This window comes from Apis laboriosa, unplaced genomic scaffold (genome assembly GCF_014066325.1).
Source record: "Apis laboriosa isolate Shangri-la unplaced genomic scaffold, ASM1406632v1 scaffold5_cov152, whole genome shotgun sequence".
In the NCBI taxonomy this organism is placed as follows: domain Eukaryota; kingdom Metazoa; phylum Arthropoda; class Insecta; order Hymenoptera; family Apidae; genus Apis; species Apis laboriosa.
The window spans coordinates 2675468-2703007 of record NW_025223857.1 but is presented as its reverse complement, the minus strand read 5'-3'; the positions used below and the strand labels follow the sequence as shown (position 1 = coordinate 2703007).

The window sequence follows — 27540 nt, the reverse complement described above, 5'->3', positions numbered from 1 at the left end:
ATCCTTGTCGCAATTTGAAAAATATTTTATAGGATATAAAATGTAGAATATTTCTAATAATTAGAAGAAAATGTGTTAAAAATTCATTTTGATATAATTCGAGAAGAATAGCTACATATATGAAAATATACATTTTATTTCTTGTTCAATCTGGAAAGAATATTATGATTGGAAATTTTATCATATTAATAGCTTACGTGACTTCATCGTTTCTTTTTCTTTTTTTGTTCAATTTTTATTTATTAGTCATTATTCATTACATTATACATTACACTGAAATCAAAAGAAACAATACTTTTGTTTGAGATTCAAAGCAATTTCAAAAAATTTTATTTTTCTTCTCCATTCAATTCTTTATTCCGTTTACTTTTTATGTACATTCAATGTATTCATAGCAAACATGAAAAATAAAATTGATAAATTTTAATCAATAAAAAAAACAATGAAATCTATAATCAAATTATATACATGTTTAGAAAATATTTTCTTAACTTACACTTAAATAGATAATGGAAATAGAATTTAAAAATATCTAGTCGTTCGCTCTAACGTGATTGCAATATGATGTTTGTGTAATACGTATCTAAAATATGTTTGATTCTATTTATCATTGTATTTCATTGATATACTAAATGTAAAAAATAAAAAAAAAAGTATAAAATTCCTTCCATAAAATCATTATCTTATCATCAATTAATTATATAACTCTGAATTTAATTTATATTTATCTAGATAAAATTTATATTTATGTAGATATAGAAAAATTTTTTTGTAAATTATAGGAATAATTGCATAATAATATTATATATATGATGAATAGTATTATGCACAATATACATATTCCATACGATAAGTTTGTGAAGAGATAAAATCTTAGTGAAAAAACGCTCGTTTTATTTTGTTTTTTACATCTCGTTGTATTTAATTAATTTTTTGACGATATTGGAATATTCAAAATTATTAACATTTACAAATAATATTGAAGAATATAAAATATAATTTTATTACAATATTCTTTTCACAAACAATCAGTTTATCAGATATATGGCACTATATTTTTAAAATGATAATGCATACATGATGAACTTATCGATTCAACAAGTTTCATCTTGCAATAATATGTCAAATGGGTCAATATCTACAAATGATATAAACTTTATTTTTTTCTATTCGAAATGAAAATTATTTTCTAATAATTCGTAAGATTTAGCAAAATAAAAATTTGATAAATATACGTGTTTGTTCCTTTGCAATCAAATTATCACTAACTATTCTTACTATACTACACTATTACAATCGTATATACCCATCATACATATCGATGATATTTAACATTTATATAAATTGTATATTAAAATTTGTAACTATATGAACTTCATCATCGTGCCATAAAATATTATTATACAAAACATTATAGTAAAAATGGTAATTAACAATATTAAAATGTACAAATTTTCCTTAATATCGTGCAAGATTCGATACAATCTCTCTTAACAACAAAACAAATTTAGTGCCAATCGTTTTTTGTAATTTTCAAAAGACACAATACACTATAATTATAAAAAATAACATTTAGAGATATTAATTGATTATTTTAAAAAATTTTATTCCTATTCATATTATTATTTCTTAACAAATTTCAATATTGATTGTAAAATTCACTTTTAATTCTATAAGATTTATCTTGCGCAATAACTCGTTTCAGAAACAAGCTCTATTGACATTATTATTAAAAACTCGTATTAAACGAGTTTCGCAATATTATAACAGTTATAATATAACATATATTAAATGTTCCATAACTCCCACACATAGGTACACGTTACTTATTCAGATTGGAAAAAAAGGCAATCGAAAATAGTTGGATATGTTGCGAAGTTGTCGATCATGTCGATCATAAAACGATTAAGGTTTCCTTTCCGAACTAGAGATACGTCTGGTTAATTGTTGATGAATAACTGAGGTGTCTGAATCTTTGGTTACCATTCCAGGAATAATTTCTTCTTTCTTAAGAGTATCACTGTTTGATGTATTATCCGATATTTTGTTTAGTAATAAATTTTGTACAAACATATTTGTGCAAGCCCATGGCAATAAGCTAGAATAAAAGAAAAAAAAAAAAATGTAAATTACATTACATTAGAATTGCAGTTTTTAAATTATGAAAAATGTTTTATTAAGATTAAGAAATTTTCATCTTTTTTTTTTATAGTCATTAGAATAATAATACTTTTGCCGATGCATTTTTGTTTACCATTTTGCAAGAAGGAAAATTCGTATGTAACCAGGAATTATAACGAGTTTTTCATTGCATCTCACAGCAGTTACTATTCGATCCGCCACTTTATTCGGCGTAAGCCTCGGTAAAAGTCTGAGGAATGCGAGGACAGACATATAGATCACCAATTTTACATTTCCATTTATGTAGATATAATAAGAATCAAGTTATACTTAGGAGAAACTTCGCCAAACATGCCAGTGCTTCGAATGAAAAACGGACATACCACGGTCATATTGATATCATATCCATCAGCCTACACAGAAAATAATTATTTTTTTTTTTTTTTTTATGAAACGTATTTATTCAGTAAGCAAATGTTACTTGAGATAAAAAGTAAAGTAAATTTACAATTAACTCCATATGAAGAGCTTCTTCGAATCCGATTGCCGCATATTTTGAAGTGCAATAATCCACTAAGCATGGTACTCCTACAAATCCAGCTAAACTTGCTATACTTACAATATGACCTTTGTTATCTTCCAGCATCGAAGGTAAGAACGCTTTCGTCGTCTTGAGAAAGAAAAATTAAATTAAATAAGTAACATTCAAATATCTTTCAATGATTAAATCTTAAAACTCAAAATATTATACAAAAATATATATATATATATATCATTTTCAGCAATTTATACATCAAATAATAATATAATTATATTTTAATATATTTTTAGTCTCTTGAAAAGAATCAATGAGAATATTGACAAAGTAAAAACATAGTCAGCTACTTTTAGAGAAGTGGCTACGTTTGCCTAGTCTACATGTGTTTAACATAAGTAAATATAATTGTAGTACACAAGTATTCTTTTTTATTATAACAAAGGCATTATAAATAGGATGAAAAGATGCGAAAATTCGAATAATCGATCGAATTATGATCGATGGAATAAACAGATACGAAAACGATTTAACAAGATTTGTCTAAACAATCGAAAGACGAAACAAAAGATCTACTATTTGGCTATTAACCTATTTCTCGTAATCTTCGATCCAATCTTCCCCTTCCCCCTCCCCTCTTCTCCCGTTTCTCGTGTTTTCACTTTCGAAAGTAAAATATTTTAGTTCGTGCATAAAAATGATTCTTGAATGCGGAGGCAAAATCTAAAAACAAATCTACGAAGAATTGTATTGACGTGAAAAATGATAATTCATATTACCATGTTTTTAAAAATCACATATTACACACGGTATTCATATAAAATTTTCCGAGAAAAATTTTATCTTTGGAAGAATTTCGATTACGTACGACATGATGAAATTTCAATGAAAAATAACAATTCTAAATATAATTATATCTCGAAGACTGGAGACTGAAATAACTAAATATTCGAACCTTGAATAAAATATCTGCACACCAACGCCAGATCTTATCCCTATTTTATTCTTTTCTATTTTTTTTTTTATATATATATTATCAAATCACAAAGATTACTCTTAATATCGATGACAAAACGTATGAAATCGGATATTCTTCAATCAGTTGTGCTATGATATTTATCCTTCTTGCTCTGAATCAATGCTAAGTTAGCTCTTTTACCGATCCAACACTCGTGCACGTTGATGATGTCTCGGTATGGATGATGTCTCCCTGAACTTTCACTCGGTATCCCGTTACTTTGGCTAATCTCTCGTGATTCACGAAATCGTCAATACTTTTACTGCCGGGAATAATATCATATTTGTACAGAAATAAGACAGATTCCAAGCAACGCCATTATTACGATTATCGAAGATAATGATTTTACTTTCGACGACGATTATCTTTATGAAGATTATATTAAAAAATTGTGACAGCTATATAATATAATAATTTGCTTTTTCGACGATACATTGCACCAATAAGTTTTTCTACAGAAGAATTCAATATTATCAATACGTTTGAGCAAGCGTGTTCCATGCATGTCGCAACTACGAGACACGAGCGTACTGTAACTGCACGGACGAGTGGCTGCATCTATTCGACCGGTTTTCCCACATGACCTACAGCAATAGTCTTAAATGGAGAGAACATCGTCTCGTAAGGAATGCCTCTCACTTGGACCTCACACTGCGAAAGGAATAATTGTTTTGTCAATTTGAATTGATAAATTTAAATTTGTCAAGATTATTTTGTAATGTTCTTATTACGTTTGGAAGGTTAGTATATCTACGGCAATAGTTTTCGCAAATAAATTGTCTCTTATGAATATACTGAACTTTTCTTGTGTGTTATTCGTTCCACATTCATTGTCAATTGTCAAGGAAAAATACTGGTTTTCATCTTTATTTCTTTATCGAAATAAATTGCTGAAAAATGATAACAATTAAAAGTAATGGATTTGAAATAAAGACATACCCAAAAATGACTCATCACGTTCACGTCCATTGTTCGTATAAGAAGTTTGTCCGGCGAATCTAAGAATTTCAATCCCTGGGCCACACCGGCGTTATTTATTAAAATAGTCACCTGCAATATTCAAATATAGAATACTTCACTCGCTTGCTATTGGTAAGGATTAAATTTAAAGTATCGTAATTTAGAATGTTTAGACAAAAGAAACGAAAATTGGAATGAATATATACAATGATTCTAGAATTTCATGCTTCGATACAAGATTTCATAATATGTCGTCTATTTAAGGTTAAAAACTGATGATTTATATACAGTCAAAGCGATCGAATTCAAAAATACTTTGTTTTAGTTAGTGCGACTTTTTTATCCAATTCTATTTACATTTACACGTCAATATAATATTTGCAAGATCTTAAGCAATCGACAAGAGATCCTGAAAGCTGCTGGTTTTCGTATGCGCCTTTGCTAATTGATTATTGAGCTACAGGCGAAATTAATATAATGGCATTTGTTGTGACGAAATACACGAATATTTGGCATTGATTGAAGAATTCTAGAAAAGAATCTTCGAAATACTTTCAATTTGAATCACTTCACGTTCTTCGATTATTTCATCAATAACGCGATCTTCACCTTCCCAACTTCTTTTTTAACTAGTTCCGCTTTCTTGTAAATATCTTCCTTGTCGCATAAATCGCAAACATAACCATAACAAGTACCACCCGCGGTCTGCACCAACTTGACAGTCTCTTCCATACCTGAAACAAAAAGAAACTCGTCAATAAACTGCATGGTCAGCGATAAATTTCAAAAATTTTATGTTCTCATATCGTAAGATGTAACGATTATCAAAATAAAAATAATCTTATTTGAAGCATCATTATATTATTTCTGTAAGTATTTTTCTTCTTCACGAGTGATTAAAATTTTAATTTAAAAAAAGAAAAAAATGCTTACATCAAAAATTACTCAATATCATTTGCTACGTAGTTTCAAAATTGTGCAATCTTGATGTTTCAAACTATGATAGAATATTATAAAATTTGAATTTTTGTATCAATATAAAAAGTTTCAATACAAATTTCACTTATCACATGTTAACCCTTTTCACCCGCGATTTCTTTCCATGAACTTTTATTACGCAACATTTCATACAAATAAATCGAAATTTTACATGCGAATATACCGCGAAATTTATGGAATTAAAAGAGATCTGATTGCTAATGTCCTATATACATATTTTGCCAATATTTATTAAGAAACGAGTAATATAAGATCGATTGAGAATACATTTGCTGTCAATTAATATTTTATGTAAGTCTTTTTTTTTATAATTTTTAGAATTTAATGACTCAACATTAAATTATTCATGATAATTTGTGACATATATATTTATATTGCTCTATTACTATTATTTACTATTATTACTATCGCAATAAAATTTATTATTTTGTGGAATTAATTTTAATGAATTTGTTGAAGCAATTGAAGGGAGATGTTCATATAATTAATATAATTTCTATATGCGTTTCAATAATTTTAAAATCTGGTTATAGTAATTGTTTGCTTAATCGAAAAAGGAGATTTTCGCGCGTAGAAAGTTATACCGCATGGAAAGACGGTTGTTTCGCTTCTTGACCAAGTGTTACGCGTGCTTACATAGAATATGAAATGTAATTGCAACACTAAAAATATCCTGTTCCTGGTAATGGTGTATTTTATACAACTGTTTCATATTTTTGGTGAAATTCATCAATTAATAATATTAATGATCGATGATGTCACATTTAATGTTAAACGTTAATTACCAGAATTATCGTATCGCCATTAATCTAGTTAAAACACTTATAAAACTATTGTTGATTTGAATATATTCCATTGAACTCCTACATTTTTAGTGCAAAGATTGTAATAGTGTAGATTGTAAACAAGTGAACAGGTGAGAATAATATAATAATTTAATGAAAGTTTTATAATACTGTCTAAATTTATGTGAATATTAGTTACATGGTCACGTGAGATTTTATTTTTCCTTTTAGTGAAAACCAGTTTATAAATCGTTCGACTCTGTTTACGTGAACGCCCTTGAGAGCTGTTTTTTCTAGGTTCTTCGTGTTCTCTTGGTAAGCAAGGTCTACATAGTAGTAAAATTCGTGCTTCTTTTACTCTTTATTTTTCATCGGTGTACGTATGAAAGTGTTACGAAACATATAAACGTATAAAGTTTAAAAGTTTCAAAATATGAGGAAATTGCTAGTGACATTTTATTTATATATCGATAATGATGAGGTGATTAATTACTTAGATTTAGAGAATCTAATTTTGATCGTTATTCCTTTCCATTTTTCTATCATCATTGATATACATGTTATATATAAAAGATTCAACAAGTGGAAGTTCTACTAGTTCTGTTCTTTCTCGTAATGTGATGTTTCGCTTTCAACGACACGTGTCCCGCTTGCAAATAATTACGCATATCATTACTTTTAGATCAGTATGTAGTAATTTGATATGCTGTCCACGAAAATAAGTTTTTGATTGACGATGTTTAAAATTCATTATGCGAGCTTCCTCTGCCCGTGAACCTCAGAGGGGATCTTTTCTTTATAATAATTATAAAATAATGAATGTTCTATTATCTTTATGACTCTTTTTTTTTTCTCATTCATTTCATCATGTCATGATGTAATTTTTCACATTAATCAACATCCAAAGAGTTGTGATAGAACGTAATTCTTCTATTCGTTAATTCGCAATATCTGCATTGAAGTCGTGTATTTTTTTGAAAGATGTGATACAAGTATCTATAATTTATTTTGTAATTGATAATATTATTATTTTTCAGTCAATTTATCTTTTATTCCATGCTCTTGCTTTTATGATTCAACAAAAATCAGTGTTAATAATAAAGTTTCATTTACGAATTAACTCGAAAAATAGAAAGTCGATGAACGATAAACATCAATTTATTTTTTTTTCGGTTTCGTTGCTTCACTGAGATCATTAACAATTGAAAGATTATTTAAGATTTGGAATAAGATCGATACTATTATTACATATATATATATATTGGATCTGTCGTACGATATCCTTTATTTTTGATTTTCAAATGAAAACATTTATAATTATTGTTACACAATTATTATTATATATTACTGAAACATTTGTAAAAACATTTTTTTGTAAAATAAATCATTAAATTAATGCAAAAATGATAATAGTAGATAATAAGTATTTATATAAGTATAAAAATGATTACGATACGACATAAAATAATACGACATAGAAAAACTTGCTCGAAAAATTCAAATCTACTCAATAAATTGAAATTTCCATACGAATTAGAATTATTATCTTGATTTATGCTCGTGAATGATCGAAAACAGAAAAAAGTGTTTAGCTTTACGAAGATTTTGTAATGAATTAATATTCCATTTGATTTTTCTCAATTTTTCTGAATGTATAATTTAAAACTGTTTGAAAAAATGGAAAATGGATTTTCGAATGAAACTGGATTGTATTATTGTATTGTCGTGATATATAAACTAAATAAATGACAATATTTCAGAATAAATATCATCAATTTTAATCTCGTTAAATTCATTTCAATTCAATTTCCTATATAATATTTCCAATTGTTATATAAATATGTTTATAACAATTAACGAATTAATTCTCTAATAATTAATCTCTATAGTTAACCTAGATAACGATTAATAGAAAATTAGTTTATATATATAATAATTAATCAATTTGCAAATAATATAATGTAATGACTAATGATTCTAACATGGAACAAATATAAAGAGAATTATTACGAATAAATTTTTGATAAAAAAATATAAAAAAGTAAACGAAATATGAAGCAGAAAGAAGACGTATAATATAATTACATGATGAATAAATTTTTCATAATCAGATGAAATAAATAAAAAGGATAATATTGGATTCTTACCAGATTTTTATATTCTAAATGATATTCGAGATGAAAAAGCACGATATATCCTTTTCGAAATTAAGCAACGTGCTCGATTCGATAAATTCGCATTCAGAATCTGAGCACGATTTAAACGACCTTGAAATTCGAATGTTCATCAAGAAATGTAGAATTCGGGCGATTATAATTATTTATCAACATCGATGAAACGTTTTTCTTATTCTAATTTCTTTTTTTAATCGAAGTTCAACCATTTCGTGATTAATCTAACTATTATCACATCGTGATAATCGTTAATCGAACATTTTGAAGTTTTCTTAGCAATTATTTTCTTAGCATTGAGCGTGTACTCTGGAACAATCATGAATTATGCTGAATCATAATTGAATAGAAACTTGAAAACAATCGAAACTTTATTTCACATATTATTTTAAATAAGCTTAGAAATTGAATCACGTATATTGTTTATATAAGATCAATTTTTTTTTATATCAAATATTCGAGAAATATTCTATTTAAATTTACTGAATTTATAAATATTTTGAATTAATATAATTTGACAAGTATTTTATAAAACGTGAACCTGTCTTTGACTATCAAATCACAAGTGACTAAAAGTTATAATTATATTTGCGTCTTCTGGAAAATATGATATCGCAATTGCAAAATGTTAGCATTACATAATCAACAAGAAAGAATTAAATTACAATCGCATATATTAGCTAATTGAAAATGTTGTCTTACAAGTTAGCGCATTTAAAAAGTTTTCTGTTTTATGTTTTATTTCATATCTTTGATTTGATTATACGATCAAGTTCATCGATTGCCTATTTGTAAAAGTTATCTTGTTACAGTTCAACATAAACTTCCATTTGTAAAATTTGACTTTTATAAAATCATCTTTGATCCGTTCTAATTTCAAATAATAATAATATAATTCCCTAATTCTAGGGATTTAATCTGAAAATCTCAACTTTTAATCAGAGTCGTTCAGATAAAGTTGTTTAAGATGCTTAAGAAGAGATGCTTACCAGCCTTATTAACGTCCCAGATGACAACGATGGCACCGAGATTGGCCAGCCTAAGGGCGGTTAACCTTCCTAAACCACCACCACCTCCAGTCACTAGAGTGATTTCCCCGGCAATGCTCTTCATCTTATATTTCAACGGGATGAACAATTTAATGATATTTTCGATGCTAAAGATCACTGCCCAAAAAACGAAAAGTATCACAGCCTTGGCGGTTACAAAGAACGACATATTTGTTGCGTTTTTTCTTGATCAAATTTTTATATTTGTTCCAACTTGTTTGAACGTTTTATCGCGACTACACTGAGACTCTTCTGTGAAATTGAGGTCGATCAGGATGGCATAGCTCGACCTGTGTATCAATTAAGGCTTATGAACGATGAGGTTTGTCTGAAAAAACATAATTATGACCAGTGTGACTTTAAATGCGATCGTGCAAAAAGATATTAATTAATTTTTTTATGATTATATCTATTGTATTAATTTTGTATGTATCTATATAATTATAATATTAATTAATTTAGAAATTAAAGATAAATTTAAAATTTATCAACAATTTGTATATAACTAATTTAAATTTAATAGTAACCAGTGTAAAATGATAACATCAGTATATATATATATATATATTCTATATATTCTATATATATATATAGAAACTATTATACACTTTCTCCAAAATTTCGTATTACTTTCCTCTTATTTTCTCAAGAAAGAGGATACGAGGACAATCACGCAAGAATTAAAAAATTGAACAAAAAGAATTCAAAAATATTCACTGTTAAAAATTTTGGAAATTGATAGGTTTTATCATTTTATTTATATAACAATTCTTATAGAGATAAAAATAATTTAATCTAAGATCATAAATTCAATACTTTTCGAAATATTTATAATTGTAATTTTATTATTATTAAAGTATTATAATTAATTTGAAGAATTATACAGAAAATGAAAAAATGAAATTTATCAATGTTCAAGATTTGAATGAAATCATTTGACTCGAAGGTTTTGCGCTTCTCTTGTAAAATGTTATCCGAATCTCGTTGCTCGTAAACGAAAATAAGAGTGCTTCACTCTTCGAATAACATTTCAGAATAAAAATTCTTCTTATATTGTTATATTATATATTTTGTATCACGAAATATACGACAAGTAATTTACGTTAGGGCAAATATCCAATATCGATTCACTTTCTAATGAAACGCGAAATTCACTTTCGATTTTTATTCACATATATTCCAGTCACACGAAGCTCGTAATTTTTCGATTACTTAAACGATTGTGAATAAAACGATTTTTATGAATAGAATGGAAACGAAGATTGAATTATAATTATTGTTACTGAAGAAAGATCAGTTGATTTTTTTTATTAAAAATAATAGTTTAACTACTTTATTTTAGATTTCGTTCGATGAATATTATTGAAATATGCAGTGAAATGAACATATATATGTATATATATTTAATAATTTTTCTTATTAAAAAAAAACACGATGAAATGACAAAAAATAAATCATACATAATAAAAAAAAAACATTATAATAAAATTTTTTCCTCGTGTCTCGAGATAATAGATAAAACAATGTTTTATGAAAAAACAACTTCTTTTCAATAGCATAATATTCTGTTTTGCACAATTATTATTCTCAAACAAATGATTTCAATTAACGGTGAATTTCCGTGTCACGTTTCGTGTACCAAAGAATATAATCGAGCACCAACGAGCAATAGCCAGTTATATATAGCAATCATGGCAAAATGTCGCGTGACACATAGCGCGAAGCTTTTCGTGTCAATTTAATTTACTTGATTCATTCGATCCTAATATCGAAACTGAGCAATGTTTCCATAAATATATGGAGCAAAATTTATTTTTCTTCTTTTAATAATAATAATCAAAGAGAAATATTAAATTAGATCAGAGCTAGATAAACTTGATATCACATAATTAGATAAGATAGTTCTTATTGATCGAAATCGTATTAGCAAAAATTAATATTTCCTTAATTAAAGAATTGATCGAAACTCGATTTGAGAAATCAGAAGGCCACTTTCAAAACTGTTCGCTCGCGGCGAACTATTGAGCATCGTTACGAATTCAATTTACAGTAGTTATAAGTCTTCCTCGTTGCTCTGCTTTTATATAGACATCGCATTATAAAATCCTTCGATTCTTCAATGAAATAGACATAGAAACGAAAAGATATAATTCTAGATTTGAATGAATATTTTCGTAAATATATCTTAAGAAATATATATATATATTGTATATGATGAATTTAAATATAGGATAAAAAGGGATCTTACTACACAATGTAAATCTCTTATGTACGTTTTCGTTGCAAAGACACTCGCACTTTCCGAAAGAAGGCGGAACAGAAATAAAACGAAAGAGCGAACCAATGAGGTGCACGAAAATACCTATGCGAAACTTGTCTACGGAACGAAAGATACTCGTCTTACCGGCACTACGGTCGTTGGTGAACTGAATAAAACGGCGGCTCTGGTACGCCTTTACTCTCTCGACGATCTCCGGCAACAAACTATGCGCATCACATGAGATATACGAGCAACGAACATTAATATGAGCGTGATAATTGCACGTGTATCATCTATTTAATGCATATCATCTTTCTTCTTTTTGATGATAGAAATTAAAACTGAAATCACAAAACAATAATGTAATATAAGAATATAGTGAAAATAGTTTTTAAAAAGATTTCAATTAATTTTGATAGAATTGATGTGATTCAATATATAATGAAAATATAAAGTTATCGTATATCGATATATGTATTATATAAATACTTGTGGTTTTATTTTAATATTTCCATCATGTAATTAATTCTTTCAAAGATTTTTTTTAAATCATTTTTTGATGATCATATTATGATGATAACCTGTACATCTTATAAAAAGAAATAAATATTTATAAATCACATAATATAATTTATAAAGATTTAAATATTAAATAAGAAATAAAGATATTAAATCGATATTAATATTTATTTATTGCGTTTTATTAATATCGTTCGTGCAATTTACAAACTGGAACACCGGCACATCTACACAAAACGCCTGTTGATCCATCGATGCATTTCCTTCGACTAGGGCGTCGCAACGGCGAGAGTCGAACGAAGGAGAGAGTAGGCCTCTCGAACGGAATATTGATGGGCAAATGAAATTTTCGTGAATTATTCTTGATTTTTTTGAACGATATTTGTTAATATATATATAATGTTGATTATAATTAAGTTGAATTCAGAAATCGATAGATTTTTCAGTCAAAAAGATGAAATCTAGAGAAATTAATTAAAAAAAGATTAATATGTGTTTTAAGATAATAATTTTTTAACGTTTAGTTTAAACGTTAAAAAATTATAACTGCCTATTTAAGATATTGATAATAAATTAAATAAAATAAATTAATTTAATAATAATTTTTTGGAGGATTATATTTTGTTATTGTATATAAGTTGAATAATATTTACTTTATTCTTCATATCGATATTAATATCGTGTTAAATTTAGAACAAAATTTTAACTTTAAATTGGTATTAACTTCAAATCTCAAAGTTGATATGAAAACATGTAAATTATAATTATAATTATAATTTGCAAATTAATTTGTAAAAAAAAAAGGAATATAAAAAGAAAAAAAATTATACTTATTGAAAAAAATGGATATAAATTATAATAAATAATATGATATAATTTGTTTAATATAATTTGTTATTTTTGTATATTGTATAAAAATTATTCAAATATATTTTACTATGCAAACAAATTATTCTTAATAGTATTGTTTTTTTTTTTTTTTTTTTTTTTTTTTAATAAATTATTTTATCTGTTTATAATTTGCCACAATTTAAAAGAAATTGATCGCAAGATTAAAAATCTCAGATAAGTGATTATAAATAAATTATTATGAATTAAAATTTTGATGAAATGGAAAGTTTATATTCAATCATTTAACCATTGAACTTGAAACACGAGAAATCTTTCTCTTGGTGGTTTAGCAAAACTACAGATTGTTTCATAAATTAACTTTTCAAAGCATTATGAGTGAAAGTGGCCAGTTTCAAATAATTCGGAAGATTTTAAAAACTGATTCGTATTACGTCCTAATCAATTATCAAAATAATGATAATAAATATTTTTATAATAAAGAAAACAGATATTAATAATCAATTTTTATGCGATAATAATATTGACAATTATTATAATATGTATTTATCATAAACTTTTTCAATTAATAATTAATAGTCATATTATTTCCGTTTATATTATCAGACATTAATCAAATTTTTTATTTTTAATATTTATCATTTTGATTCAGATAAATTAGTTTCTTAACCTTTAAAATATGATTAATGAATGATTAATGATTATTATCATAATTAATAAATGTTTATATGTTGGACGTGCTATAATATGATTTAAGAAAATGAAAGATTGTAGAAAATAAAGAATGATAAGAAAACTCACCGTTAAGTCAATATTCTTATAAATATTCTTACAAAAGATAGCTAAAAAAAATCTGTTCGAAGTTAATTCAAGTGAAACCGTCAGTCAGAATGTGAGGTGTCTAAAAGAATAAAAATTACGAAATTAATGTCAGTATGTACTTTCACTGAAATTCCCATTAAATAAACCTGAGCAGAATGGATCTTGATAATAATCATTATTAAAGAGTTTTTTTTTTGCTCTACTAGGGTTTGCGATTACTAAATATGTAAATACGAAAATCTACAAATATTGACACTTCAGAACTTTTTGCTTTTGATATTACATATATATATTTATATTATACATATGTATACATATATTATTTATATATTATCACACTATGGAATATATATTTATTGATTAACCTCACAAATTAACTATTCGTTTATTTTGCTTATTAAAATCTTTACATGAATTTTAAATAGGATTTTGATTGAAGAATCACAAAAATATATATATTATTTTTAAAAATAAGTTATTGTTAACAATTTATTTTGCATTCAATACCTTTAATTTAACAAGATGAAAAACAAATCGATAATCGATCAAATTATCAAATCTCGAATAATCTTAAACTCTGTTTATCATTTGGAATCATTCCCAATGTTATCGACTCAGTATTGTTGTACTTAATAGCTAGAACTGAAAATAAATGAAATAAAAAAAATGATATTATAATTATAAATAAATTATAAAATTCTATATTTACAGTTTATAATAATGTTTTCAGATTATATATAAAATTTTGAAAAATAAAAACTTTTAATAACTAATTTCGAATGACTATTAATACGCTATTAAATCATTGGTTATAATATAATATAACATAACACTGATTGATCTACAAATTTTAAAACAAAAAAGAATATTTTGATAAAATAAATCTCAACTTATTTCTTGAAATATGTTTTGATTTGATAAAAAGTTAAAGAATTTAACGTAAATATTACGAAATTTAAATCTTTAGATTGTTCTATCTACTGACTAGTTTTACTAATTTACTAGATAGAATTTACTAGATTCTATCAAATATATCTTGAAATATATTTTTTAAAAATTATTTAGAATTACAAAAATTATTAATCTAAAGTGAATATTTGAACAAAATTAAATTATTTTTTAAAAAAATATGTTTTGATTTATAATTATTTGAGAATTAAAAAAATTTAGTATAGATCCCAAAAATTTTTAATTTTAAATTTTTGTTATTTGACAATTAGTTCTACCTATTTACCGCTAGATGGTGAAAATGTTTTGATCTCCGTTAATGGATGACTATGAATAACAGGTTAGTTTAATATAAAAATAAATACTAAATATAATCAAAAATACTTGAATAAATAAATATAATAATTTTTATTATTAATAAAATTAATATAAAAATAAAAACTTATTCAGTATGAAGTCTCTAAAAAATAATGCCAAAGATGTTACAATGGACGCAATTATAAAAAATTTGAAAAAAGAAAAACAAAAAAAAAAAACAGTGAGAAAATAAAAAAATATTTTATAAAAAAAAACTTCAAAAGAAATGTTATTTTTTACTTCGTTTGTACTATTAAAAATCACCGCATATCAAGAAATATTATTTTTAGTTAGTTTAGAAAAAATTTTACAACAAATCTTATATATAAATAATATCCTCGGTATAATTGATTATTTTAACGGAAGATATTCGTGTTTTCATTGCACGTGATTAAACCTTGAATGCCATAAACAATAAAAGAGAATTTATTATGTCTTGTATACTCAAAGAACACTTTAAAAGTATACAATTGCTCATGATTTTATCTTTTATTTATTCATTAATTCAGACGACTCATTAAGACGATCAATGGATTGCATGGATAATGAAATGGCCGTGTACCTTCATCATTGTATTGCATTTCTTTTTCCATAACATGTATATAATTCATTCTTCACTACAATCGAAAAAACCTTGACAACACTATCAAACAATAAAATTTTAAAGACAATGTAAAATGATTTTCGAAACGTAATCAGACTCGAAAAAGGTAATTTTAAAATATTTTTAATTTTTGAATATCAAAAAATAAAAATCAAGAAATAAAAATGTGAAAGAAATAAAGTATTGCAATATTTTTTTATTATATATTTTGTTTATTATATGTTTTATTTCGAAAATGATATTTATTAATATAATTATGTTTCTATTTTTTTATTTTTTTTTATCTTTTGTAGGAAAAAAATATCACTGACCTAGATTTTAAATATCGTTCGTTTCACTGGATATTTGATGATTCTTGTTTATTTTCTATGCTAACTATGAAAAACTATGAAAATTGTTCGTGGGAATTAGGTTTTTATAAGATGACTGACGGTCATGCGTATACTACACGAATTATACCCAGGAATAACAAGTGTACATTTTCCCATGCATGTACATAGGTACGTGTTTTGTCAAAGAACGAAATAAATTTCCACTCAGATTGTGTAAGCTGAGATATTATAATGCTCCATCTACATTGCACGCACGTAATTCGAATTCGCTTGGATTTCATAACTTTCTATCCAAAGAAGAATAATCCAGCTAAAAGATTGCAAATCAATGATTTCACGTAATTTCTCATAATACGTTATCTTTGTTTAGCTTTAACAATAGCTGAAGGATGAAAAATTAAAAAAATAATAATTGATTATTTTTGATATATGATAATGAAAAAACAGAAATAATAATATTAAAAAAAATTATTACATTAAAAAAAAAATCTTCTAATTTCAATTAAAATACTTTCTCATAAAAAAATTCAAAAAAATTACTAATGATTTTTTTGTATTTGATTTACAAATAGTATTATAGATGTAAATCTTGAAAACATATAACAATAAATCTCTTATCTTATCAATTTCTTAAATGAAGAACTGTTATTTCTAAAATTTTTTTTCAAATTTTATGCTCTATTTACAATTAATTAAATTAATAGATTACAATTATTAGATTTACAATTATTTAGAATTATAAAAGTTCTACTACTATATAAAGTAATAAAACAAATAAAAAGACAGAAAGAGAGCGGTAACTAGACTTTCACCATAACGATATAGACTCTTTCTAAGATATTAGAATTTACGTATAACATAGTATATGTATGTCTCTTATAAGATATTATACTATAGTAAATCCAGGAATATATGGAAATTATTAAGTTATCATTTATCTTCAGTTGCTGTTTTAGTTGCTATTATTATTTTATTCTTTCTTATTTTTCTATATTTAAATCTATCTTTTAAACTTCATATTTAAAAAATTTTATATTACATTAAAATATATCATGAAGAAATAAAAAAAATATTTCTTTTAGACCTACCTACTTTCAATGCTTTAGATGCAATGAACGCGATACGAGGGAAGAGACTATAATGATGGAGGGGAGTATATAACAACATTCTTCAATACCTTCCCAGAGGGTTTCTGACTATTCCACTGAGCGAAGTTTGAAGGTACACGGCGAGCTATTGCAGATCTTGGACATATTGATCAAGCTTTGATTAATATTAATCGATCAATTGACATAGAAGTGAATACAAGAAAAAAAAATTCATTTACTGTATTTTAAAAGAACTTCAGGAACTAACTTCAGAAAATCCCATCGAGAAATAAAAAGGTAATGACTATATTGATCAATTCTGTTCATTCGTTTCACACGTTACTTTAAATCAAATGATTCGTTTGTAATATAGTGGAAAATTATTTTTAAATAATAATAGTGAAAATTATTTTCAGTTTTATTGAGAAAAAAAAGTGTGAATAATAACATTATCACCACATTTTCTTTGCGTTATGTACATTGAATTGATTTACAGTGATTTAAAAGAATTTTCATAATAAAAAACTTACGTACTAAAATTTAAATAAAAAATTTAAAACTTGAAAGTGCAAGTTTCTTTTTTATTAATATTTTTTAATATTTTTTATACATAACTTTTCAATTGTCAAGCAATTTTTTTGTAAAAAGTCAATCAAATGATATTTTATCAAATAGGAATACTTTTAAACATCGCTACGAAGTGGTCTCGCCTTTGTTTAAATTTAAGATAACGGATATGGAATCTTTTCTTTCACGCGCACAAAATATATTCGAAATTCGAAAGAAAATTTCTTTGTGATTAAAATTTAAAGGTAGAATTTCAATTTCATAAACGAAGAAACAAGAAAAATAAGAAAAATAAAAAAAGACCAGAAATGCATAAGCTCGACTATTTTATGTGCTTTTTATATTCATGTCTCGTGCGAAATGATCCTCACTTAAATAATTTATTCAATAAATATTCAGACAGAAGTGTAGAAGATGATCGTAGAATATATTGTAATAAACTATGCATCCTTGCTTGATTCCTATAAAAGGATTTGCGCGCGCGCACTCTTGGTGCATTGACCGGACACCAATAACACCAGTAACCGTAAATCGGAGACTTGTAGACTAGAGTATACCATTACTTGCGTAGGAATACCGTAATACACGTAATTTCTGTTCATCGCTGGAATTTACCAGGCTCCTACCGATTTCTATTTTTCACAGAAATGAAGAAATAACAAAGGAACCGGTTTTTTATTGAAAGCATGACGATTAAAAGAGAATATGAAACATTTTATAGAAAAAGAAGGAATCATGTACAATAATGTTTGAATATATAGCATAAAATGTAGTTAAGTAATATTAATATGACCACTTAAATTAATGAAAGAAAATGAAGAAAAATTTTATACTCGATATTGTAATAATTTGGTGAATGTTTGTACTCTGTGCTCTCTTATTAATTTCCATAACATGATTTAAATATTTAGAAAGATAAAATTTTGAATAATTTTAATTTATTTATTTTAATATGTTTAAATTATCATTTTTAATTCTTTAATTCAAGAATATATAATGCAACTAGCAGAATGGCTCATCCTAATTTACGATTTTCTACTATTTATGGGAATGGCACTTATTTACATAAGTGAAGCTATTATTTTGACGTTCGTTCCAAAACGTTATCGAATAAAATCTATAAAAGGAGAAATTGCATTGATAACGGGAGGCGCCGGAGGAATCGGACGATTGATCGCGATTAAGTTAGCAAAACTTGGAGCACACGTTGTCATCTGGGACATTAATAGAATTGGCAAGTCCTAATATATCCTAATTGATATAAAAAAAGAGAAAAAAGCTAATTTATGTTTCTATGAAATTTCAGGATTAGAGAGTACAGTTCAAGAGATTAGACATAATGGAGGAAAATGTTGGGGTTATTATTGCGACATTACTAATAAAGAAGAAATTTACAGAATGGCGAAAACAGTGCAAATCGAAGTTGGCTCAGTAAATAAAATTGTTAAATGAATAATCAACAAATAAATTAAAGTGACTTAATATGATTTTGATATTTAGGTAACGTTATTGATAAATAACGCAGGTTATGTATCCGGAAAAATATTTTGGGAATTATCCGATGTTGAAATCGATCGTACTTATAAAGTGAACATTCTCTCTCATTATTGGGTAAGTAGAAATGAATACTAAGTTAAGTCAAAAATATTTAGATATTTATATTTGACAGATTAACAAAGTATTTCTGAAGGATATGATGAAAAATAATCACGGTCACGTTGTAACTGTGGCAAGCGTTGCAGGACTTTTAGGTACCTACAAATGTACTGATTATTCGGCAACTAAATTTGCGGCCATCGGCTATCATGAAAGTCTTTTTACTGAACTTAAAGTAAGAATATTTTAGAATTGTATTTTTTTATTTTATTCTATATTGATTTTTTGTACTGTAAGATAATTTTTTTTTTTTTTTTTTGCAACTTTCGTAGACTCACGGTTACGATGGAATTCACGCCACTTTAATTTGCCCTTACTTTATCAATACAGGCATGTTTCATGGAGTAGAACCAAGGTATACAATGTAATTTAATATTATAATAAACTTTAGCTTTTTTGTGGTGATATGATATGCAAAGATTTATAATTTAGATTGATGTCAATGTTACAACCTGAATATGTCGCACAAGAAGTCGTATCTGGAATATTGTTGAATCAAGCAATTGTTGTATTGCCTGCATCAGTTAGATTTCTTTTACCATTAAAATGGTAAATATCACGAAGTTTTTCTTACTCTAAGTAAAATATTTTTATAAAAAAAAAACAATTATAATATTTTTTCTTTTTTATAAAAGCTTATTACCAGCAAAATTATGCTGGGCATTAATGTACAACATTATACGAGGACCTCAATGTATGATGATGTTTAAAGGAAGAGAAGAAGTGCAAGTATTAAAAAATAATAATAATATTACAATAATGCCTAAAGGAACTGTACATTAATGTTTAAAAGTTCCATATTCAATGATAGAATATGATCTGAATGATTAATATAAAAATACTATCTCGATTTTGATTATGAAATTATTACATTTAAATATATAACAAAAATTTAACTCATTAATTTTAAGAATATTTATATGTACCTGGAAATTATATTAGATAATTTTATTTTTTTAATATTATGTATATTTGTAATATATGCAAAATGTTCACAATAAATCATAAAAATAATGTAATCCTTGACCAAGTTCCCAAATAGATATACCTGTATTTAACTCTGCTGCAAGATCCAATCGATGTAAAATAGAATATAATGTAGGATAAAAGATAATTCCATTGCCTCCTGTTGACCTAAAATATCCCACATTTTATCCTAAACTAAGACAATTTTACCTAAGCTATAAATTTTTTTATGATCCTGTATCTTACTTTGTTTCAAAAAAGTGTTCTTTGCTGTTATCATCCCATTGAATTTTCCCTTTAAAGGATTCAAGAATTTTTAAATAATCTGAACCTAAGATAGCTCCTCCACCTTCAGGTGTGTAATTATATCCATAAAAATTAAGACCTAGTAATATTTGAGCCCTTTTAGGACTTTTTTCAGGTACTAATAATTCTACACATTCCCTCACCCAATCAAGAGGACTATTAGGACCAGGTCGTTGAATGCTTGAATAATCATAAGTCATTAAAGAGAATGCTTTCAAATATGGAGATAATTGATCAAATTGATCTCTATTAAATAATTGAATATTAGGGCTGAAATATTAAAAAACAATATAATTTCTTATATTTTTAGAACATTTCAAATATAATGTAATTATAATTTGATTATAAAATAATAGAATAAAACTTACCCTCTTGAGGGTGGTACTGCTAAAATTGTATCTAAATTATTGTTTTTCAATTGATGAGCAATAAATTGAATTAATGCTACAACAATCTGTGTATCTACACCTGTTGATACAAACTGATTCCACATTTCTAATACATATCCATCAAAATGAAAATTCTGAAATATTGTATATAACAATTATTTTAATATTATTAAATTAATATCTAATGTATTATAAATATTGTCAAAATAGTTATACCTTTGCTGTATCTGTGAGTGCTGAAATTAATGCAATTTGTTTTTGAGTATCACTATATAATGCAATAATGTCATTAACTGACCAATGCTCGAATAATACTCTTGGTAAAACTGTAAATAATAATTATATCTTTATGTATACTTATATATGAGAAATAATAATATTAAAAAATTAACATACTTTTTACGTGATAGGTTTCATTATTTATAGTTTTCATTTCTTTTAACCATTTTTTTTGAACATCATGAGTTGACAATTTATATGTTGATGCACTGCCTTTTGGAAATGTTAACCATACTGGTGATATCATTGTGAATTTTCCATGAAATATTTTAGAAACTTCAAATCCATTGTTATTCCACTAAAAAAAATTTATCATCAATAAATTTGTTCCAAAATATATGTATGTAAAAAATATCATATTTACCAAGTTAAAATATTATGAAAATTAATAAATTTACCGGTGTAATGTACCCCAAAACCTCTCCAGTAAATCGTCGACGAGTTGTATTAAAAAAATAAAATCCTGATTCTCGAATTATATCATGTGTTTTAGGATTTTTGATTACTAAAATTCTGCTGAAAACATCTTGTTCTACAGGACCTTTCTGAAATAATATTATCAAAATTAAATCATAGATATATTATTATGCGATATTGTTTTCTCTACCTTATTTTCAATTTTTCCTTTATTTTTTTTATTATTCCTATCTTTGGGTGGTGATAATGTACATTCTGATAATTGAAAAAATAATAACAGACTAATCATTAATGAAAAAATATTCATATTAATTATTTTTAATACAAACTTATTGCAAATATGAATAACATATGTGACGTGGTTTATATATATAAAGTATTCATTCAAAAGATCTTATTAGAATTGTTAATAGAATGCGCTACAGTCAATTTATATACATATAATCATATATGTACATCCAATAGTATTTTGAATAAAATTATATTTTTGTTCCTATATTAATATATTAAAATATATATAATGTAAAATTTTGTTGAAAAAAATACTAACTCATATATTAATATTAAATTTTTTATTAAATAAATTATATTTTATTTCCTTTTATATAATTTTTTTATTGAAAGAGCAAAATTTTTAACTAATTATTTCTTTTATTAAACATAAATTAGTTAAATAAGTTAATTATCCAATATATAATCAATTAAAAAATAAAAATGATTAAAAATTGCTTTACATATTTTTTAAGCCTTTTTTTACCACGTGACTACGTCACATGATATGTGTTTTGATGTAATATGGCGTCTTTAATTGTCACAGTATAATAAAATTTCTAAATGAATTTAAAATTCTTTTAAATGTTGAACTTGAAATTGAACACAGAATGCCAGTTGACATAAATCGATTAACAGAAGGTTGGCTAGAATTGGAAAGTGACCCAGGTATAAAATAATACGCACAAGAGTATGTTAATTTAATAACTATTAACATTACATTATCTGGATATATTATTATATAGTGTAAAGTAATTTACTGTGATACAACATTATAATTTCTACTTTCTATAAATGATATAAAATATGATATAAAATAATGTTAATTATTTGATTTCATTTTATTATACTTGTATATGTTTACTATAAATATAATATATTTTAGTTTTATCATAAGAAATAATAAAAATCATTTCATTCTTTTGTCTTCATAATATTAAGATCATAATATTCTTAAAAAGATTATCTTACCTTTATTATATTACTATAAGATTTTCATTTTGTTGTTAGGTTTATTTACATTATTATTGGAGGATTTTGGAGTAAAAGGTGTACAAGTAGAAGAAATATATGATTTACAAAAATCATTGGAAGGTCCAGTATATGGTTTTATATTTTTATTTCGTTGGATAGAAGAAAGGAGATCCAGACGTAAAGTTGTAGAACAAGATGAAAGTTTTGTAAAAGATGAAGAAATTGTTAACAATATATTTTTTGCACAACAGGTACTTTTATGTATATCTTTTATATATTATATATTATAATGTTTTTATATAAAATATAAGTTCAAATAATCTATTATTTTATAGGTTGTGCCCAATAGTTGTGCAACTCATGCATTACTTTCTGTATTACTTAATTGTCCAAATATTCATTTGGGTACAACTTTATCCCGATTGAAAATGCATACATCTGGTATGTGTCCAGAAAATAAAGGATGGGCAATAGGTAATACTCCTGAATTGGCATGTGCTCATAATTCTCATGCAATGCCTCAAGCCAAAAGACGTCAAGATAAAAACACTGGTGTTTCAACTGGTAGATTTACTGGAGAAGCTTTTCATTTTGTTAGTTATGTACCAATTAATGGTAGATTATTTGAATTAGATGGTTTAAAACCATATCCGATGGATCATGGTCCGTGGAAAGAGCATGAAGAATGGACTGAACAATTTAGAAGAGTAATTACAGACCGTTTAGGAATGGCAACAGGAGAACAATTACAAGATATAAGATTTAATTTAATGGCTGTTGTTCCTGATCGACGACTCGCTATTTCGCATAAATTAACTATGTTGAAAACTAATAGGCAAATAGTATTAGAGGCATTGCAACAACTTGTTAAATTAAGTCATCAAGATGGAACGGAAAAAAATTCAAATGATTCTGATAAATCAGATAAATCCTATGATAAAAAGAACAAAACTGACGATGAAAATGTTCCACCTAATAAATCAGAGATTGATGAATCTTCATCAGTACCAACAATTACAGTTGAAAGAAATAGTGATTCTACTATAGATACTGAAGAGCCAGCCACAAGTGTAACTTCTGGAAAGGCAGAATCAAAGTAGGTAAATCAAAAAGTAAATTAAATATTTATGATATTTAAAAATACTTTATTTTTTTAAACGAAATTATAATATATATTTTTTTTAAATATTTTATTAGTATGGAAAAAGTAGTAATGTGTGCATTGGATTATGCTACACCTCTCAGAATTCAAACTTCTCCAGCACATAGTTCGTCTAGTACTGATACATCATCTGAGATTGGATCCGCATTTAATTCTCCAACACAAGGTAAATAAAAAAATATTTTTTATGATATTTTACAGAGGCGTTTCGTTGTACAAACTTTCCTACTTTGACAAAATATTAAACCATTTGGACATGACATTCGTATAGATTTGATATCTTCTGAATTATTTGAAGCTGAATAACAAATGTAATAATGAGATTCAGATGTAGGATCTTTTGTTTTTCCATGTTCTGTACACATATTTTTATTTGTTTGAAATATATCATTTACATTTCCTAACAAATTTATATTTTCTTTATTATTTTCATTTTCATTACATTTATTATAAATGCTTGCATCACATGTTTTTGAATATTTATTAAATGCTGTGAATAATGGACATGAATATTCTATTACAGAGGCCATGTCAGGTTCACATATGTAATATTTAATACAATTGGTCATATTTGGCATCCGAACATTTTTTATACATGGAATAACTTGAACAAATTGCGAATCCAAATGGTAACCTAATGATCTATATCTTTCAATAGTTAAATATTGTTTGTTTCCCATATTATCCATAATTAAGATTATATTATTTTCATCATCAGTTATTGACAAATTTTTAGAATTTTCTGTGTTTGATATCAATTCATTAATATCATTTTTTAAAGTCGCACTATTTTCAGTTGTATCTTGTAATTTGACATCAGTTATAATAGTATTTTGTAAATTATTATTTTGTTGAATATAATTTTGTACAAGATAACTTGATAATGGTAAGTTTGTAACAGATTTCGAAGGTAATGACGATGATGCTAAAAGTTCCAATGGAATAGTAATTTTTTTATAAATTAATAGATGATGTATTAACTGATTCAACATTGAATAATATTTTTTATTATTATCTTCCGTTTGTAGATAACTCTTTTTTATATTATTAATTTCAGAAACATCATCAGCATTCAATTTATATTTATGTTCCATTGTTTCTTTATCTTCAATTAAAGGATACGGAGTAGCCGTATCTTGATCAAAATAATCAGGAATGCTGTCAGTAGTATATGATGAATCAATAAATTCAGAAAAATTCCATGGATCTTCCGTTGATCCCATATAACTAGTTTCATTTGGATTGATCAATTCAGGAATATCATACCTGTTTGTTACAAAAGATGATTCTGTCGACAGTGTGTCGCATGTCCAGGAATCACCAGGCAGAACACACATTCGTAGATACGGCTGAAATATCTAAAAATGGAAACGTGTTATTTTTAAAATTATTTTATTTTTAATTTTTTAAATTTTTAAATGTTTTTATTTATTATATTAACGAGTATTAACGAAATCTCACCAAATTTCCGGTACATTTACTAGGTATCCAAACGTAACCACCACTAGGCAAATTCACGCAATTATAAAATATGGTACAGCTAGTGAGATGAGGTTTCCTTGATTCTGGACATTTTGATGATTCGATTGTGATTAGAATAGAATATAAAAAAAAAGCTATCAATTTCATTTTGTTCTACTGTCACGGGTACTGTCATACAACAGACTAAAATTCTTGTAGTTCGGTAGGTGATATTATTTGACTTTCGCACATTCCCCCTCATTTCGTCTCCTTTGACACCTTCGAGATACAGTTATATGACCTATGGTTTCTCAATATTTCCGTATTGTTTCTTATTGTACGATGACAATTAAAAAGGTATTATATCATGATTTCTTTCGTATAAAATGTAATAATAAAGCAAATGCAGATACTTCTTTGTAATAAATAAATTTTTTTATTTATAGCATGGGGATGGAATTCTGGTCAGAGCAGTCCAACATCGACAAAAGATTTCAAAAAATTTGTCGTGATTAGAGTGTCTGGAGATGAAAAGAATGAAGCGGGTTTAAGTACGTACATTGTTTATTGTTTCATTGTTTCCTTAATGTGATACTTATCTTCATATTTTTATGGAAGCGGGTACATAAAATTTATATCCATAAGTAGGTCGTTCTCTTGGAAATATTAATATAAATGGAAAAAGATTAGTTTCTGACAGTGGTCATTTACATAAGAAGGTCTGTCTGTCAGGAGAAGTTAGGATACCTCATGCCAGAGTAAAAACTAGTAACGGGGATACTGTTACCGAAGAGAAGAAAGTCGAAAAGATCGATCCAAAATTATGTTCGAAATATCCAGAATTGTTCGAACCGCATACATTTGCACCTAAAGATCTTTTAGCATTATTAAAGAATTTAGAACATGAAATTAATATTTGTGAAACTAGTTTAAAAGATGAAAATGACAAGAGAAATAAATATAAGGTAAATATATTTTAATGAAAATTTATTAATATTATGAATAAGATTTATTTTATTCTTTATTTCAGATTGATGATTGTCGTAGAACACATAATTACGACGAATTTATTTGTACTTTCCTTTCGATGCTTGCTCAACAAGGCAAATTAGCAGAATTGGTCCAACAGCACTTGACTTTAAAGAAACACACTTCCGTCTCAGTGAACAGGGTTCATAGGTAAGAAATTTTATTATTATAATAAATATTATAATTTAAATTAGCTTGACAAATTGTTCGATATAAAAATTATTTACAGATCTTCAAAGAAAGCAGATACTCGTCCAAACTCCTCTCGTAGACGTCGAGGTAGAACCAAATGTAAAAAACGAAAATAATCTTCGTAAAATAAATAAATGGAATGTTATCCCACCTATCGAATTATCAGTCAAGAATTTTGGAACTATTAAAAAAGGACATTTTAAGATAAAACAAACATATAAAAAAATTATATGATTGTTAAAGCAAAATGGAGCGTGGATTATATCACTCTTTACAATACTTACAACGTTGATAGCGCTGAACTATCAATATTTGTTTTATTTTTTTCACTCAAATGTTTATTAGACAATCATATATTCATCAGCAGCACTGAATATAATTTTTCTTTCGTCATAAATGCAATCCCTGCACGAATTGTACAAATTAACATTATGATATATTTTTTATATATCTT

At 25.9% G+C, this 27540-nt stretch overlaps 5 protein-coding genes and 1 long non-coding RNA gene across 13 annotated transcripts; 2 read left to right on the top strand and 4 right to left on the bottom strand.

The window, feature by feature from the left end:
• Positions 1–979: 979 nt before the first annotated feature.
• On the bottom strand, positions 980–12190 carry LOC122717864 (epidermal retinol dehydrogenase 2-like). Of its 3 annotated transcripts, none has more exons than XM_043942321.1 (8): positions 12043–12190; positions 9579–9966; positions 5244–5368; positions 4614–4724; positions 2630–2791; positions 2452–2534; positions 2255–2371; positions 980–2098 (listed from the first exon to the last, which is right to left on the bottom strand). In XM_043942321.1, the coding sequence occupies exons 2-8, from the start codon at positions 9805–9807 to the stop codon at positions 1906–1908; spliced, it is 1020 nt and encodes a 339-aa protein (XP_043798256.1). In that variant the 5' UTR covers positions 9808–9966; positions 12043–12190; the 3' UTR covers positions 980–1905. The 3 variants fall into 3 exon arrangements, with proteins under 3 accessions (XP_043798256.1, XP_043798255.1, XP_043798257.1); XM_043942320.1 differs by lacking the exon at positions 12043–12190 and adding an exon at positions 11887–12035; XM_043942322.1 differs by lacking the exon at positions 12043–12190 and adding an exon at positions 11887–12035 and having other exon boundaries at positions 9579–9928.
• On the bottom strand, positions 4069–4606 carry LOC122717867. Its single transcript, XR_006347259.1, has 2 exons — positions 4406–4606; positions 4069–4325 (listed from the first exon to the last, which is right to left on the bottom strand). It is a non-coding gene; the product is annotated as an uncharacterized LOC122717867 (long non-coding RNA).
• Positions 12191–15347: 3157 nt separating the features above from the next.
• LOC122717865 (estradiol 17-beta-dehydrogenase 11) lies at positions 15348–20566 on the top strand. Of its 4 annotated transcripts, none has more exons than XM_043942324.1 (10): positions 16011–16103; positions 16291–16497; positions 17436–17714; positions 18973–19218; positions 19291–19415; positions 19485–19595; positions 19654–19815; positions 19913–19995; positions 20073–20189; positions 20276–20566. In XM_043942324.1, exons 4-10 carry the CDS (start codon positions 18981–18983, stop codon positions 20421–20423), a joined length of 984 nt encoding a protein of 327 aa, XP_043798259.1. In that variant the 5' UTR covers positions 16011–16103; positions 16291–16497; positions 17436–17714; positions 18973–18980; the 3' UTR covers positions 20424–20566. The 4 variants fall into 4 exon arrangements, with proteins under 4 accessions (XP_043798261.1, XP_043798259.1, XP_043798258.1 ...); XM_043942323.1 differs by having other exon boundaries at positions 17412–17714; XM_043942326.1 differs by lacking the exons at positions 16011–16103; positions 16291–16497 and adding an exon at positions 15348–15376.
• Positions 20567–20569: 3 nt separating this feature from the next.
• On the bottom strand, positions 20570–22334 carry LOC122717863 (chitinase domain-containing protein 1). 2 transcript variants are annotated; one of them, XM_043942319.1, is made up of 7 exons: positions 22188–22334; positions 21979–22125; positions 21698–21878; positions 21518–21627; positions 21281–21435; positions 20853–21182; positions 20570–20766 (listed from the first exon to the last, which is right to left on the bottom strand). In XM_043942319.1, exons 1-7 carry the CDS (start codon positions 22302–22304, stop codon positions 20643–20645), a joined length of 1164 nt encoding a protein of 387 aa, XP_043798254.1. In that variant the 5' UTR covers positions 22305–22334; the 3' UTR covers positions 20570–20642. The 2 variants fall into 2 exon arrangements, with proteins under 2 accessions (XP_043798254.1, XP_043798253.1); XM_043942318.1 differs by having other exon boundaries at positions 20574–20774.
• A 474-nt stretch (positions 22335–22808) lies between these two features.
• On the top strand, positions 22809–27236 carry LOC122718281 (ubiquitin carboxyl-terminal hydrolase calypso). 2 transcript variants are annotated; one of them, XM_043943175.1, is made up of 8 exons: positions 22809–22936; positions 23279–23493; positions 23578–24338; positions 24440–24570; positions 26312–26416; positions 26514–26830; positions 26896–27044; positions 27124–27236. In XM_043943175.1, exons 1-8 carry the CDS (start codon positions 22879–22881, stop codon positions 27200–27202), a joined length of 1815 nt encoding a protein of 604 aa, XP_043799110.1. In that variant the 5' UTR covers positions 22809–22878; the 3' UTR covers positions 27203–27236. The 2 variants fall into 2 exon arrangements, with proteins under 2 accessions (XP_043799110.1, XP_043799109.1); XM_043943174.1 differs by having other exon boundaries at positions 26511–26830.
• Positions 24590–26213, bottom strand: LOC122718283. The gene is made up of 2 exons (XM_043943180.1): positions 25866–26213; positions 24590–25762 (listed from the first exon to the last, which is right to left on the bottom strand). Exons 1-2 carry the CDS (start codon positions 26031–26033, stop codon positions 24590–24592), a joined length of 1341 nt encoding a protein of 446 aa, XP_043799115.1. The 5' UTR covers positions 26034–26213.
• Positions 27237–27540: the final 304 nt, after the last annotated feature.